The sequence below is a fragment of the Rhineura floridana genome, chromosome 1 (genome assembly GCF_030035675.1).
Source record: "Rhineura floridana isolate rRhiFlo1 chromosome 1, rRhiFlo1.hap2, whole genome shotgun sequence".
Classification (NCBI taxonomy): Eukaryota; Metazoa; Chordata; class Lepidosauria; order Squamata; family Rhineuridae; genus Rhineura; species Rhineura floridana.
In genome coordinates, this window is record NC_084480.1 from 148512672 (window position 1) to 148530491 (window position 17820).

The 17820-nt window shown below is 41.0% G+C and overlaps 1 protein-coding gene across 1 annotated transcript in view; it reads right to left on the reverse strand.

Annotated features, from left to right (window-relative positions):
- The window catches only part of MAN1A2 (mannosidase alpha class 1A member 2), an 82994-nt gene extending 65652 nt beyond the window's left edge, over positions 1 to 17342 (reverse strand). The window contains exon 1 of the mRNA XM_061636508.1: positions 17032 to 17342. Within this exon, the coding sequence (XP_061492492.1) occupies positions 17032 to 17342 (311 nt within the window). The remainder of the gene's footprint in view (positions 1 to 17031) is intronic.
- Positions 17343 to 17820: the final 478 nt, after the last annotated feature.

A 17820-nucleotide genomic window follows, 5' to 3' on the forward strand; every position in this document is an offset into this window, starting at 1 on the left:
TAAATCAAGTAGGTATGACAGCGAAAGTGGGATGATGGGAATCATGAAAAATAATTGCTGAAATAAATGTATTACAAATGATGCTGATGTAACCTGAAGAAAAGAAATGTATCATGTGGAGAAATGTAATTTAAGTGACTGCAAGAAATGTAACTGTAATTGTGATAACAAAAGTTAGAAGAAACATGAAAGATGTAATGTAAATGATAAAGGTTTATGCTATGGAAAAATAGGTGGGGGGTGTTGGCAAAGAAAGAGTGCCTGAATGTATTTTTCCACAGCAGAGTTACAAGGCCAAGAAGCACAGAGTCCGTGCAGATCTCAAGGACAAGTAGCCAAGGCAACCAGCTGGCCTTATCTATAAGACTTAGCAGATCTGGCCAGTCGGTGTGGGGGTCGAGGAGTTTGTACAGAGAGAGAGCTTGAGATATATTCTATTGTCAGTAAAGTGACTCTTAAAACTTATTACTTGTCTGGCTCATTGCTTCAACTGGCATCTAGCCTGTCACTATACTGTTCTGCATCCTGGGCATCTGCTTGCGCCAGATACAACATCCAACAATAACTCGATGGGACAATTCTCAAATTGACACAATGTGATCCTGCCAGTACCTTCCCAGATGCTGCCTGCTCTTGTACCCAATAAAGCACATGGGGGGGGGGGAGAGAGAGAGACCTGCAGTGTGCATCACAAATTACAAATTTTGAGAAACAGTAAACAGAAATATAAAGTTCACTTTGCTGTACAAGCTTGTTAACAATCCTAACACAGAGAATGCCAACAAAGCAACAAATATTATCCATGGGATTCCAAGTCAACATTTCAAATACTTTATTGCAAGGCCATAGGCCAGCGCAGATATACACAAATATACAGATTCAATACATTAAATATACAAATATAAATGTAGAAAGAAGAAAAAGGAAAGTTGGGATAAAAATAATTTTAAAATTATTCACAAATAACAAGAACAATCAATAGATTAAAAAAACCATGTTCTCAAGTAGTCCTTTGTTATCTTTATTTATAATTAGCCTTAGTTTATTATTTGGAAGATAGTTCTGTAATAAATTTGGCTCTCAGTTTCTGGGCTGTTAGAGCAAATAGAGCTACCTTACGCGTTACTTGAAGGTTTTGATCTGACATTAAAAAAACTACTTTTTCGTCATCCGTAGTCAACCTATCTGCAACCAACCATTCCTGCAGGAGGTGAAGCCTGGGGTCTTGATATATTGGGAGTAGAGCAAAATGTGCAAGAGGTCCTCCTCCTCATTATTATCACAAGCACATTTTCTCAGGTTCTTGGGGATATTTGTTATTCTGCCCAATCTGCCAGCATTTGAATGTTTAAAAAACGAATTGCAGTAAATGCGTGTCTTAGGTTAATGCGAAGTGGCTGTAAAAGATATTGGGAACAGATAGAATCAGTTTTGAATCTCCAATACCATGGAGCTACACGGGAGTTGAGTAGGGTAAGTCTATCTAAGTATTTAGAATGATTAAAAATCACCTCACGAAGCCTCTTGTTTGTATCTATAGTATAAAATTGATGAGTAGTTAAATGATATTTGTGCGGCAGTTCTTCTATTTTACAACCCCAAATTTTGTGTGAAAAAGGGTGACAGATACAACATTTTAATAGATCTTTGCATAGAGGTAAAAGTTCTCACAAATCTTAAAAGAGCTAGATGTATATGGGCGCTAATTGGAGGGATACCCGGAGCATAGCTGCAGACGTTCCAGGTGGCAGAAAAAGTAGGCGCCTTAGAAAATTTGTCTGAATAGTCTCTAGGGTTAGAATTGTTGCAGCTTCCCAACCCCAGACCGGTGCACCGTATATTACATGTGAAATTACTTTGGCCTCGAATATCTTTAGGGCTGGCATGATCAAATTGCCCCCTACGGATCGATAAAATTTTAGGATTGCCCCAACATTTTTTGTTGCTAATTGTTTTATTAAATGGATATGAGATTTCCAAGAAAGGGTATCTGAAAAGGTCACACCCAAATATTTAAATGTTCAGCATTGTTCTAGTTCATGATTTTCCAATGACCATTGATGGTTCGCTGATCTTTTACCAAAGGTCATGATTTTTGTTTTCTCATAGTTTATATTCAGCCTGTCTGTTTTGCAGAGTACGTATAGTCTTTTCAACATCTTTCTTAGGCCAATAGGGGCTAAGGAAAGTAAGACCATATCGTCAGCATAAAATAATGCTGATACCTTCCTTAGTCCGATAGAAGGTATTGCTTGTCTGAGAGATCTAGGATTATTTTATTTACAAACAGGTTAAATAGAAGGGGAGCTAGTGGACAGCCCTGCTTGACTCCTCTCTCTATCTGTATCAAGGGAGTCATATTTCCCTGAATGTTTACCCTAACCTGCGCCTTGGTATCAGTGTATAGAGCCCTTATGAGAAGTAATAGCCGTCGATCAATTCCCATGTTGTATAACTTGGACCATAGAATATTTCTGTCCACTGAATCGAATGCTGCGGCCAGATCAACAAAGGCCGCATAAAGATGTCTTTACAGGACCCATTATATTCATTTTTGCCAAGAAATATAAAGTAAGGCAATGATCTGTCGCAGAGGAACCTTTTTTAAAGCCAATTTGTTCAGGGGATATAAGCTGATTTACATCTGCCCAATGTTCTAACTTCTGGAAGAGAAATTTGCTATATAGCTTAGCTGTCACATCTATTAAACTAATGGGACGATAGTTGGTCGGGTCAAAGGGATCATTTTTTTTGTATATTGGAACGATGATACTGGATCTCCATCCATCTGGAATGACACTGGTATTATTGATTTTGGTGAATAAACGTGCCAATAAAGGGGCCCACCAGTCGGAGAAGTGTTTAAAGATTTCAGGGGGTAAGAAATCTTCCCCCGGAGCTTTCCCAAATTTCAACGATTGAATTAATAACGTGATCTCCTCAACAGAGACTGGGGGCCACTGGTGGAGATTTCCAATATCTAGTTCCAGGATGTTAGTTTGAGAGAATGATAAAGAGGAATATAAACTATGAAAATGAGTATACCAGGTCGAATTTGGAATTTGAAATACTTTTTTTTGCTTTGACGAGCCCATCCCTTGTTTAACTATGTCCCAAAATAGACGATCTTGGTTTAAGGAGATCGCATTAGCCAATTTCAGCCAACAGGAGGCTGCAAAATCCATTTTCTTTTGACTCAACAGATTTTTATATGCAATCTTCATTGATCTGAATAAAAGAGTATGGGTTCTGTCAGAATTCTGTTTAAATATTAGGCGAAGTTGGGCTCTGAGGTTTTTTTCCGCTAATCTACATTCTGAATCAAACCATAAAAAAGCAGTTTGAAATCTGTTTGTTGTCACAGCCTTCTGTGTCAGCATTGGTTTGAGTGATAAAACTATGTTTTGAAAAGCCAATATCGGATCTAGAACATTTTCTAATATTCCCTGACGAATGGATCCCAGGGTGGGGCTCCACAGAGTGTTAGCTAGCTGTTCCCTCTTTTTTTCGGACCATCGGACTCTTTTTAAGGGACTAGAGTTCACCTGTTCAAAAGTTGAGCATACAGTGGGGACTGGATACAATAAGATTAATTGTAGAGGAAAATGGTCACTCTCAGGTCTATAAAGTACTTTAAAATTAGTAATGTCCATTAACAGTGATTGGGATGCAATTATGTAATCAATTACACTTGCCCCAAGGGGGGACCAGTAAGTAAACGATCCAGCGGAGAGATCAATTGCGGAGCCGTTTATAATTTCCAGTGCATATGATGACACAAGATCAAGCAGTAAGAGTCCCTGATTGTTTGTCTTTTTATCTTTTGAGTTTCGATTCTCATACTCATATTGATGAGAAGGGTCCCAGTTAGTGGAGTCAATATTCTGTTGCCAGGAGTTTCCAATTCTGGCATTAAAATCTCCGCATATTATCAATCTATCATTTGGATAATGATTTTCATATTGCCTAAGCATCTCATCCAGCATGTCCCATATTTTAAAAGTGTCCGCATCTGGTTTTCTAAGCGGGGGGATGTAAGTGTTTATGCATATTAAAGCCTTCTCTCCTATGCCTCTTATTCTAAGTACCAGGAATGAGTGGGGGTGTGCAGATGGTAAAGAATCAACCTCTAGCAAGCATTCTTTTGAGATCATGGTTATGAGTCCCCCTTTAGGGCGACCTCTTCCCAAAGTTTTAATTGCTGGGCTTAAAAAAACATGATAATCAGTAAAATTCAAATTATTTAATGAGGTGATCCATGTTTCCTGTAGACAAATAATTTTAAATTCATTTATGAAAGTCAAGAAATCTGGATCCTCACATTTATTAGCCCATCCATTGATATTCCATGATAACAAAGATATCCGTCATTCGACAGAAATCTCTTCAAATGGGAGTGTGTTAACTATACATCCATTAGAAGTTGGTAAGATTCGATTTTGGCGCATAGAGTTACTTTTGTTTTTAACCGAATGTATGATTTGGGCAGTTTTTCTTTGATTAGCATGCTGTGTTTCAATTTCCCTAGGCTCTGGGATGCTAGACGGAGACCCTAATTCCATCACTTCCAGTGCACACATTCTTTCCCACCTCCCTGGAGAATCTATTTTTGCCTGTTTGGCAAGTTTATAACGAGGGGAAATTTCCCATTGGGTTTTTTCTTCAATAAGAGAGGAGAAAGTGTTCACCATATTAATCTCAACTCTCAACTGACTATGAGCACCCAGAGCTCCTTTTTCTCTGTTTAGGTCATTGTGGGTTCCTTGCAAGCTACATATTTCATTGGATTCAGTGGATTTAAGTGTCTTAACCGTTGGTTCAATAGGTTGGAGTATCTTAGTCAATGGTTCTAAAATTGACATTTGTTTTACTCCTTGGGGTCGTTTCAGACTTGATTTTGATTCTCTAATTTTGTCAAGATGCGTTTTTAAGCAGTCTAGTCTTTTCAGTATTTCATTTTGAGCTATTTCAGATAATGTGCCAAAGGTATTTATTAACATTAGTTCTTCAGATTGAATATGATGGCGTCCGGGTAAGACCTAAGTATCTGGTTGCTCGTTATTTTTATCTGCTATGCTATTCTATTCTATTTTATCTCATTTAAAAAAGAAGGAAAAAGTTTTAAGAAGAGCTTTTAATTGGGAAGCAATTATTTGTTCGCTTTCCTCAAAGAAACGAGTCCTCTAATTGGAAAAGGCTGATAGGAGTTTTTAAGAGATATAATAACGGCCATTTTCACTGCTGCAAATGCTTAACAAAAACAAAAACTAAAACATCAAGAGATCATGGTATTAACAAGGAGCCAAAGGAAAACACTGGGGGTTTCTCCACACCCTTGGCCTTCGATGAAAAAACAGAAGAAAAAGAAAACAAAAGCTAAAAACTTACCTCAAGGCAATCTCCCTGCACCTCGCAGACACTCAGATTTCCACTGCTCAGACTTAAAGGGACAAACTCATATTACTCAATTTTATGCTTCACCTAGCAATGAAAACTTGTCGAAGAAAATCCCTGATAAGACCCATATTATCTATGACTGGTCAACTAAATACGTTCCAACTATTGAATCCAACGTATTTTCCTTGGACACAGCACCTAATCTGGCAGAGGAATTAGCAGCAGCGAATCTATTTGATAAAGAGTGTCTATTCCATCAAGATTTGACTCGGGCTTTATCCAGCAAAAACACATCTGCAGATATAACTAACCCCTCTGCCGAACATGGGCTAGGCCAATCACCGAACATCGAACCTTTTATATCCATATCTAACGTTAACCTCCCTCCAAGACCTCTAAAAAAATCTTACAATCAACAGGAAGGTGGCAAAGATAAAGATAAAGGGAACTTGCATCTTAGAACTGCAGCCTGAACATACAAGTATGACAAAAGTGTCTCCTAAGCAACTAGAGACGATCAGACAGGGCATGGTCAAGGGGGACCACCAGTCCGAAACTGATCATATATGTCCCAAGGTTACCACAGACACTGTCACAGACCGGAAACAAGAAGAAATTGGGCCAACTATTACTGGGTGGCTCCTAATGCTGGCTCTTGATATAGACTCTATGAAATCCTCATTAACAGAAACTAACAGTATTCTCACATCGATTCTGAATCTATTGGACAACAAGGTTTATAAGGATCAAGCTGTACCACTCATCCAACACTCTTCCCCTGATCTTCCATCACGGCATCCAAACGTAACTATAAAGACAAGTAACACGATCTCGACCAATCATTTCACGAAAAATCAAAAGTTTATAAGAAGAAAAGCGGTTCATAAAAAACCGCTACTTAAAAAATCTAGCAATTATAAACATAAACAAAGAAAAATGAACTTTGGGAAATTATTCAAACTGTTAGATCAAAACGCTATTTCTAGCAACCATTTGGATCTACCAAAAAAGACAGCCCCACTCCCCCAAAAAGTAGAAGAAAATCAATCTCTGGGTGTTAAGTCATCTAAAAGAAATCCAACGATCTCAGAATCGTTGACGAAGCTGACAAACCCCCAGGACGAAGAGCAATCACTGAGTATGGACTTCTTCAACATATCCCTGACTTTGCAGAATGTCATTCAAGCAGATGCCTATAATTGCCAAGATCCCTGGTCTGAAATCCTGCTGAAACAGCCCATACAGATACCTTCTAATAAAAGTAACTGGTCTATTGATTTGGAGCGGTTACATCTAGTATTCATAAATTTTCCAAAACCGGTGGGCTTCTTAAGCCAACACGATCGTATTCTTCATTTTTGTAATCTTATAAAACCAATGATAGTGTTGTCCTTAACTGATGTGCAGCAGGTACAATATTTGTACTTTAATGGTTATAATGCTCGTGCCATAGTTAAATTCTCTGCTCAATCTATTGTTCAAAAAATACCAATGTTTAGATCTTTTTTTTCCAATCTAAATATTAATATAACCAGATATTTTGTTAATAAAGCTCTACCTATACCACTAGATGTGAAGCTTTCCAATTTTGGAAAGCTGAAACGATCACAGAATGATTCGCTGTCAATTAGCCAACCATTAATAGATCTCAAATTAGAACCGCTGGAACAAATGCAAACCTTTCACTGTCTTGCCTCGATACAGGTTAATAACAACATTTTTAATTCTGAAGTCAACATTACTACCGCTGTTGCTATCCACTTCCTGTTATGGACAGCTTCCTCCAAATTAGAGAAGACAACAGTTCACAATTATTCATAAACAGGTATAAACTTAATGGCAGGCACGAAGAACTATCACATCCATCATTACCATTCAAATGTAAGGCACAAGACATTGATGAAAATTTGGATAAGCTGAATGCATTTAAGAAACTCAGTCATGGGGGAAAAAAACAATCCTGATATCCAGAATTTCCTCAACAACTATCCAAGTTTTCAATTTAGTTTTACTGCAGTAATTGGAAACTCCACCTCACTTCCAGAGGAGCAATGTACACATACTTTCACACTTATGATCAACAGAATTATGAGATGGGCAGAACTTTTGCAGTTGATTATTACTGATTTCAATCCCACCTTTTGACAAAAGGTACACAAGTAAGTATAGTAAAAAGCAAAATAAAAAGCAACCTAAGCAAAATTTCATCAAGCACGGGAACATAGGAAGCTGCCTTATATTGAGTCAGACCATTAGTCCATCTAGCTCAGTGTTTACCTTGACTAGACAGGATTCTCTTAGCCTTACCTGAAAGGGCCAGGGATTGAACCTGGGACCTTCTGCACGCAAGTCAGATGCTCTACCACTGAGCTATGGCCCTTCCCTGCATAACCAAGGCAGCAATTTGTTTACAAAGCAGATATGCTGGAACTATACTACAGATCCTGCCACACAGGACTTTTGAAGGAAGGGAATTCTGTCCAAAAATGATATCCCCTTACCATGCTTAGTGGGAAATCTACTACTGTTTCCCTTATTATGCACAGCAGAAGCGTAATTGGCAACAAAGCAAAATCACAGCAAATGTTCTACATTTTGTAGAACACAGCAGATGTTCTATATCCGGTTAATGCTATGTGTCTGGCTGAAATTGTTACCAGGACTCCTGAACTCATCAACGTAAGCCACTGCTCTTCAAAATGTGAGTATCCTGAATAAATTATGCAGAGTTTATGGCTGAATAAACACATAATGTGAAACTATGATTTGTTTAGCCAAATCATGGTTTGTTTTAATGGTAAAAGCCAAGCCTGGTTGCAAACCTTGATTTCAGGCTGACAAACAAGCACCACAGACACAGTTTGAAGTTAGTTTGAAAACCACAATTTGTGCCAATAATTTGTGGTTCGCAGTTATGTCTGGATTCAAAGACCAGTTGGGATCATTGCTCCATTACAAGAGGTTATTCACCATGGGAACTTACAAACTTTTGAAGCCGAGTCCTCTGCAGATGGGAAACAAAAGCATACAAGTAGATCTAACCATGACTTACCTGTTGTATATCTGGAACATAGATGGAACCTCTATGGTGTTGGAATGGTTAGCACAAACCATATTTGTGCATTATACCTGAACCCAACCTATAATAAAGTGAGGGTTCTTTCTGATCAGTGATTTGAAAGAGAATTTAAAGATGACAGCCTACATCAAGAGAACTCTCAAGATGAAGTCAGCATATCATCATGCAAACACAAATCTGGTGAAAGAATGTCCAACAAGAAAACCACAAGGTGCGGATGCTCACACTATGACAAGGGTCAACTGCCTTCCTTTCGGAAACTGTCAATATGAGTAAGATAGAATGAGGTATGTATACCTAAGAGGGGAATCACATTATACTTTTCACTTCAATTGATGTCAGTCAGAAAGATCCTGATTCAAAACTCCTACCTCTCTTTATACAGATAAGTCTACTTTATCTGTACAGTTCACTTGGCACGTTCTTTGCCATGTTCAAGCATGTTGCTCTGAAATTAAGGGTCAGGTATTTTTTTCATGAATGCCATATGAACCTGGGTTCAAAGCATTCAAAGCCTTCATCGGATAGCAAACATTTAAGGGGACAGACAACACTAATTCTGAACATAGCAAAAGTCAAAAACTAATGGTGAAATCTATAAAGGACAGGGGTTAACTACCCTCCCAACTAAATATTTTATTTTGTCTTTTAAGAAGGAAAGTGCCAAACACCCAAGACTCTGTCAAAAACTCGAGTTAAAGAGTTTAATGGACATGAGCATCTCTGAAGAATCCTAGCAACTTATTTTTCTGATAGTAATTCTAAGGGTTGCTTGAATTAATGCAGGAATAGCTAACGTGGCACTTCCAGATGTTGTTGTACTGCAATTCCCATTATCCCTGACATTTGCCATGCTGGCTGCAGCTGACAGGAGTTGGGGTCCGATAACACTTGGAGGGCACCACATTGGCTACCGCCAAGTTAATTTTTATAGGTTTTTTCCTTGGGGATACTATCTTTAGACAACACGCATTTACTCAAAAAAGAAATTTCAGAGTTTCAGTCACAACTGCCCCTACCTTTACTGACCATAGCAGGTTATTCTACATCTGTAGCATAAGTTCACAAATGTGCTCATGACCAGTGAGCATATATATTTCATTATAGTAAGTGCCCAGCCCAAACTAAGAGGATGAGGGATCATCTTTGATCCTACAGTGGGCTTTGAAAGCACTCAGAAGCAGCAAGCAGTCTTGCTGCTTCCAAATGCCTCTGAAGTCAGGTCAAGGATAAGCCCTTGCCCTTGTCCTAAGCCCAAAACCGAAGACTTCACAGTTTCTGAATGCCTCCTGATCTCAGCCAGTTAAGAAACAAAACCCCACTGCTTCCGAAGTTGGGGAGGGACAGTGGTAATGACAAATTATGGCTGGTATTAAGGACCCTTGGTCTGTATGGAATGCTGCAATCAAGCTCTGCATACTAGGGAAAACAACTCAGGCTCAGCATATGTGCTCTTAGTAAGAGGAGACAAGAAGGTAAGTGAGTTATCTAGTGTTCCACCCTGAACCAAATGCTGCCTAGGAGCTGCCAGTCTTAGGAGCTTCAGGAATACAAAAGGGATAGTAGACATGATGGAAATGGCTGGTTGGGAATGGGATGTGGCAAGACAGAAGACATTGCGCTGTGCAGAGAAACATGGAGGCTGTGGGTTTATGGTGCTGCAACAGAGAGCATAGAACAGAAGAGTCTCTCTCTAAAATATTTAAAGGCATCAGATCAGGTACATATAGAAATAAAGGTAGTTATAAGCATTAATAAAAAACTTTCATATAAGAAAGCTGGAGCAGTAATGAACCCTAAACTTCAACAGTATCACTAGCAATATACAGTTTTTACATTAAACTCACTAAGTTGTTACGCAACATGTTTCTGGCACAAATAGGGTTCAGCAACAGCAATCACAAGGTGAGGAAGACCCACATCTGTGAATGGAAAACTGACACTGACAGTTCAAAGAACTGCACAACTCTATGCATGTTTACTTAGAAGTAAGCCCCACTATATTCAATAGGGCTTACTTCCAAGTAAGCACGTTTAGGATTGCAGCCTATCCCTGATAAACCTGATTTTAAAAGGGATTTAAAATTCATCAGAAACTTGGCATGATGGATCTCCGTTTCTTGCTTATCCCACAAACTTTAGAGCTCCAATCCTATTCAAAAGGTCACAAAACAGGTGCTGTGAAAATGAAAATATCATTCTTGACATATTAAAGTTACATTACTGGTTATTTTAAGTATGAAACAAAAGTCAAAGTCATTTAAGATTCTGTCATTTCTTTTTGTTTCAACAATGACAAATAAGTCATCTCAACAGTAGCTTAGCAGTACGACAGCTTATTTGCAATGAATGAGTAGTAACATCTAATGACATTAAACTCAGTGCCCATGGGGCCTTGGGTAGCATTACAGTAGGGCCCCACTTCTCGGCGCCCCGCTTTTCAGCATTCTGCTAATATGGCGCCAGTGGGGCAATCAGCTGGAAGGGGGCTGGAGCTCCCCACACTCCAGCTGATCTCACCAGAGGAGGGGAAGATCAGTTGTAGAGTGCTATAGCTGATCTTCTCCTCTTCCGGTGCGATCAGCAGGTTAGGTTCCAGAACCCCGTGCTACAGCTGATCTTCTCCTCCTCCAGCACTATCAGCGGGTTAGGTTCCAGACCCCTGCACTACAGCTGATCCGCTTTTCGGCGGTTTTTGCTTTTCGGCGGGGGTCTGGAACCTAACTTGCTGTATGAGTGGGGCCCTATTGTACACCTAGTTCCCACTGCCAGTAGACTAGAAACCCACTGGGCACTTGACCCAGTTTTTGAGGGGTGGCTAATCTTTTTTGGCTCGAAAGTCACACTGGGGATTTGCCATCCTTCCAAGGGCTGCATGCCAACCCAAGCCTAATTCACACACACATACAGAGGCCAGTTTAGCCTAGCAGTTCCTTCACACGCATACACGCTCACACAGGACACACATACACATACTCAGCAGAGGGAGGGCAAACCAACAGAAGCCTGCACACACCAGGGGAGCAAGCTCAGGAGCAGACAGATATGCTCACTCGCTAACACTTTTGCTGTGGAGGATAGCACTGGGGCAGAGGGGCCTGCCCCTACCGCAGCACTTCCCCGGGTGGCAATAAAGCTGTTTTTGCTCCCTAAGGCAGCAATGGTATAGGAGGTTCTCCTTCTGCTCCAGCACCTCCCTACAGAGGAGAAACAAAGCCTCTTCTTACCTTTGGAAAAGGGACCCTTCTCCCTCTAGTGTGGCACCATTGTTAAAAGGTCTCAGACAGGAAAAAGGAAGGACTGTTTCTTCCTATTTTGTAAGCCTCGAAGATCTTCTAATAATAGCACCAAGAGAGATGGGGACCTTTCGTAAAAGTAAAAATAGGTGCCATCCCCCTTTCCCCCGCTATCAGATTGCTGGAGACCTTTCCACAACAGTACGGGAGCACTAGCCCCACCCGTTAAATAAATATAATTTTTAATGCACCCAAATTATTAGTGCAGTGCAGGCCACCCAAAATCACTTGGGAAGCAGGACACAGTCCATAGGCTAGCCATCCTTGCTTTAATCACCGCACTGTCAGGTTCAAATTATGGTTACTGCCAGACTACTCCCAGATAATAAAAGAAAATGTATGAAAGCAAGTCTGCATTCCTAGAGGTTTGGATCTTCAACCCAAGTGGCTGTGAGCCAAAACTAGAAAAGGCAGAGTGGTTGGAAAAGGAACACAGAATAGTTGAGTTGGAAGGGGCCTATAAGGTCATCAAGTCCAACCCCATGCTCAGTGCAGGAATCCAAGTTAAAGCATACCTGGCAGATGGCTGTCCAGCTGCCTCTTGAAGGCCTCCAGTGTTGGACAGTTAAGTATTAAGGAGTTAAGGGAAGAATCCACTGACCTCAAGTCAAGTTATGTTACAGCTCCAATCCTCGACAACTACATGTTAATAAAGTTCCAGTGAGACCATTTATCAATTAGTATACAATCTTCTCTTGTTTATACTACTTCATGGAACATTCTGCTAGATTGATCTGAAGCATTAGATCTTAGAGTTATATCAATCAGACATTCACAAGGAGGATCTCTAGAGGTTCTGAAGGATGAAGACTTTAATTCTGCTTTCATTCACAGAGGGCAAAGCAAGGTACAGGTAGAAGTATACACTCCTCTTTAAATAAGAATAGAGGTCAATACTCGTACTTGTTCATTTATGAATGCTAGCTCATGACAATAGTCTAGAAGTGGGGTACTTACTCCAGCAATTAGTGATTGTTGCTGTGGAGTTCTTAAAGCTCCAGTTCAGATGTAACATCTCTCTCAAGTTTATGAAGCTGAAATACGCACAAACCTTGTGTCCATACACTCTATCTTTGTCCCATCTTCTCTCGGTTCCTTCTTTATGCAACACAATTGGAAGACAGCCTGGGTTAATTAGCCACAGTTCCCCAACATGTCTGAACTGGGAAACTTCAACTTTAAACCACAGCCGAAGCTCTGCTCACGGCCCAGAGTTCTGTTCCAATGGAAGGAGGAAGTCGAATCTCCGGTAAAAGGGGTTGAGGTCCACTCAGCCTTCTATCCATTTGTGGTCAGTAAAATGAGTACCCAGCATATGCTGGGGGGTAAAGAAAGGCCAGGGAAGGAACTGGCAATCCCACCGCACATATACGGTCTGCCTAGTAAATGTCGCAAGACGGCACCCTAAGAGTCGGAAACGACTCGCACTACAAGTGCGCGGACACCTTTACCTTTTTCAGATACTGGTTTGTTCCAAATGCAGTAACAGGCTTTGACAAATCCACTCACCAGGATAATTATGGCTAAATATCCTCCCTGCTTTGGTGAGTGAATGAGGTGATAACAAGATAATGACTAGGCTCAGGAAGGCTTACTGTTTTATTATTGCTTATCTTACTAATTAATCAGAGCAAACAGGGTTTCCAGCTTAAAACAAAGTTGGGTAAATGAAGGGTGGAGCTTGCCTCTTTTGTTTCAGTCTCTAACTTTTTTGCAGTCACTCATTTCTAACTAGCATGAACTACAAGGAGCTAAATACCAAAAATAAATCAAAATAAAAGTGTAAGGAAAAGAAGCAAAAGCTGGATACTACTCCTTTTTATTTTAAAAGGTTCCTACTTCAGACTGGCAGTTTAAATATTTCTTTGTAAAATAGTTTACATTTCTAATTAAAAACTAAAGACTGCATTTGAACTGGCTGAAGATGAGCCTCTGTTAAACAAATGATCAACAGGTTTTACAAGCTGAACCTATGCATATTTACTCAGAAACAAGCTCCACTGAGTTCTGTGGGACATATTCCCAGGTAATTTATGTAAAGGTTTGTTGTTTTAGAGCAGGGTAAAAAGGTTATAAATAAATAATAGCAAACCCTGACAGTGCATGCAAGTAAGTTTGGTGTCTCGCCAAACTTTGGATTTTTTCAGCTGGTGTCTGCTTGTGATTGTATCAGTATTTTTAATGCAAGCTGTGGAGAAGGAAAGAAATCACCATTCTGACTACCCTAGATCTGGTGTGGGGAACCTTTGGCCCTCCACATGTTGCTGAACTACAACTCCCATAATCTCTGCCATTAGCCATGGTTGCTAGGGCTGATGGGAGTTGTAGTCCAGCAACATGTGGAGGGCCAAAGGTTCCCCACACCTGCCCTAGATCATGGGTAGCCAACCTCTGGCCCTCCAGATGCTGTTTGACTACACCTCCATCACTCCTCATCTTTGGCCATGCTGGCTGGGACTAATGGGAGTTGGAGCGGAACATCATTTAGAGGGCACAGGTTACCCGCCTCTGCCCTACATGATGAAGTTCATTTACCAAAGTCATGGATTTCATAATGAATTCTGATTTAAAACTAATCTCACTGTAGCTTTTTCATATCCCATGGGCAGAGAATTTGAGTGATCCAGCTTGGAAAAAACTGAGAGGTAGATGCTAGCCTGTGAAAATTCATGCCATAAACAACTCTAATCTTTAAGATGCCACAAGTCTCCCTTGAAAAACTAGTCATTCTTCCTTCACTTTTGTCATAAAATATCTTAGAAAATTAAAATAAGCATTTTATTGGCTGAAGTCCACATTGTCCCTTCATTCTGAGGTCATATCAGAAAACAGCCATATAAATGTTGTTTTGTACAAGTTCAAAGAGCAAGTGCATATATATTTGTTAGGCCAATGTCTAGTACAATTTTTAAAAAATGATGATGACAACATATGATAAGTCTTTTGAAAGAGAAGAAAAACTTGTCCAAAGGTGTGGAGTGAATCTCGGGTTCAAAGTAAAAAAAGGTTTCAGCCTACATAAATTGGTTACCAAGCCCTGCCTGATAATCCCCATTTCCCAGTTCAGACATAAAAGAAAACAGGAATTAACCCAGGAAATCTTCGATCATGGTGCATGGAGAAAGGAAGAGAGAAGAAACAGCATGAGGCATAAAATACACGTCGAGTCCAAATCAGTCCAGTGTGCTTTGCTGTTGCCCATTTAAATGCAACTAAGGAAAGGCAAGAGTAGAAAGTATAACATACAACATAACTGTATGGATATATTAATTGTTTACTGAAAAGTCTAAATACCATTTTTCAACATTTTCTTCTACACAGAAAGTTGTACTATATCACAAGATTCAGCTATCCAGTCCTGCCTTTGGTGACAAGGAATGGACTTTTTCGTTCAGCTGCTTTGCGTGTACTTATTTTATAGACTTTTTGAAGTCAAGTACATGGCTTTAGTTCTCATGCTGATGGATCTGGTTTTTATTTTTTGCTGTAAGGTGCATCAAAAAGCAGGGTAAAAATATTTAAAATAAACCAAGACCCTACCAGTACTTTTTCAAATTATGTTCGCTAGCTACCTTATCGTTATTCTTTGGTAGGAAAATGATTTCATGATGTACCTTTGCTTCTAGTATTCCATACACCTTGAAAGAGCGCAACCAAAGAAGGGGAGGTAAAGTTGTAATCCTAACCCCTTACCTGGGTGCAAGTCCCACTGAATTCAGCTGGGCTTACTTCTGAGTAGACATCATTATGATTCTACTATAAAGCCTCAACACGAGGCTCAGAAGTAGTAACTTTACTATTGTACACTCAGTGTTGTTTTATTCCCTTACTCCTGCAGTTTGTTCTTTTGGTGCTGTCCCTCTTTTCCGTGCTCCATACACATTGGGCAGTGAAATTTGACTAATCAAACCTTCCTGTTCCATTTGCTAGGAGCACTGCATAAAATCGCACACCAGCTCTACTTTTTGCATTTTGAATTGAATTTGAAGGACATTTTAAATGGCTATATACAATACCACCAAGCTCCATGGCATAGGTCCCTGCTGCAAGGACTCATATTTTCTTTTTTTCCTGTCAATGGTTCCTAAACTTTCTTGTCCACAGACCACTGGAAAATTGCTGGGGGTCTTGGTGGACCACTTAATGCTGCAACAACTTTAAAGCACAGTGCTAAATGTTTTATATTTTTTAATTGTATTGTTACTGCTTCTTTCATTTCATACATTGCATTTTATCATATTACAATTTGCATTCAACAGAATTCAAATTGTAATACAATAAAACATAATATAAAAGCAACAAAAATGTACTTCAAATCAACAGTTAATGCAGACATGCCGAGGACCACCAAAATGAAGATCACAGGCCACTGGTTTGGGAACCCCTGCTCTTAAGTTATTACCAAGCTTTTTCAAAGAATCAGCCACAATACAAGGATAGCAAGGTTTTTTATTCCATGGCACTTCCTACATATCTAAGTGGACCAGCACCATCTAAAGCAAGAGTGGGGAACCTCAGGCCCAGGGGCAAAATGGGGCCCTCCAGGTGAATGGGGCCCTTAGAACGCTCCTCAGGCCACACCCATAACTAGCCCTCTTTTGTATCCTCTTTGAATGTTTTTTGTCTGGCAGGAATGCATCCTCAAACTCTGATAACGTCCCTTACTTCCCTGGGTGGAGGATAGAGGACTATCAGACCAAGTACGTAGAAAGTAGCCTACTGTACAAAGGTAAAATGCACATTCATTGCTCTGCCCACTTTTGCCTCTGGTTCTGCCCACCATTGATATGTCATTCCCTGAAGGCTGCCCAGGAAGGGAGTGCAGCCCTTTGGCTGAAAAAGTTCCCCACCTCTCATCTAAAGTCATCATCGCTTCCATTCCCAAGTACTCAAAGACATATCCCAAAACAAAACCACTTAACTTCCCACCAGCCCCCTGGGCATTCCTTGTGTTGCATCACCATAGTAAGGCACCAAACTGATAGGTGCTTGGCGTTCATAAGTCCAAATTTCAGGTTACCTTTAATGGGAAGGAAAACATAATGAACATACAGTAACACATCAAGTGTTTGGCAAAGAACTGTTTCCATCTCTATCAGCTGCTTCTCTTTTTGGACACCTCTGAAAGTGGCCCGAGATGGAGACTCAATAGTTAGCACACAATGATTCTTCGTCAAAGTGTTACACCATACAGTATTATTTATTTGCCAGAAATGATACACATTCCATATACCACTTGCCATAGGTAAGCCAGCCTACCTGTGCCTGTTTTGGTCATGGCCTTGCCCGTGGATCAAGTATCCACCCACGTTTTTCCCCCCTTCTCCGGTGTCCACGTGAGGAATCAAGACATCCTCCAAGCCCAGGTCGAAGCGTTTGTGTTTCGAGGAGTCCGGCAGGAAGAAGAAGGCCCCGAAACACAAAGTGATGAAGGCACTGAGAATCAGCAGGAGGATGAATTTCTCGGAGAGCCGCAAGGTAGCCCTGTGATGAGGGAAAGAGGAGGATGGACCCAAGTTGCGAGGCGGGATCCGGCGCCCAGAAAGAGGCAGCAGGGCCGGAGTGGTCATCACGCCCAGGAGCAGCCGCGGCGGCGGTCGTGACTTCTGATGAAGTCAGAGAGTAGTTACGGCTGTTGACGTACCTTCAGGAGGGCCGCGTCGCTCCACCGAGGGAAGCCGTCATCACAGCGGCTTCCTCCCGGAAGGGAGACCCCCAACCCCCACCGGTCTGCGATAGATCGGGGGCGGCTGCTTTCATCCAGGGGGCAGGAGAGGAAGAGGCTCGTAACCAGGGAGAAGCGGCGGCACCACCACCTGGTCGGGAAGGGATCTTGGCGGGGCCGAGGCTGAAACGGGAGGCAACCTTAAGCTTCTCTTGACTCCGAGGAGGAGGAGGGACTCGGCCCCCGCTGCCACATGCCTGGCCCGGAGATTCCTTCAAATTACCTCCCCTCACCGCTGCAGGGCGGGCACCAATCGGGCCCCTTCGGTCTCTCGGCAGGGCGAGCACTTTCTGGCAAGCAACGCCCGGAGGATCTGCGGAGCC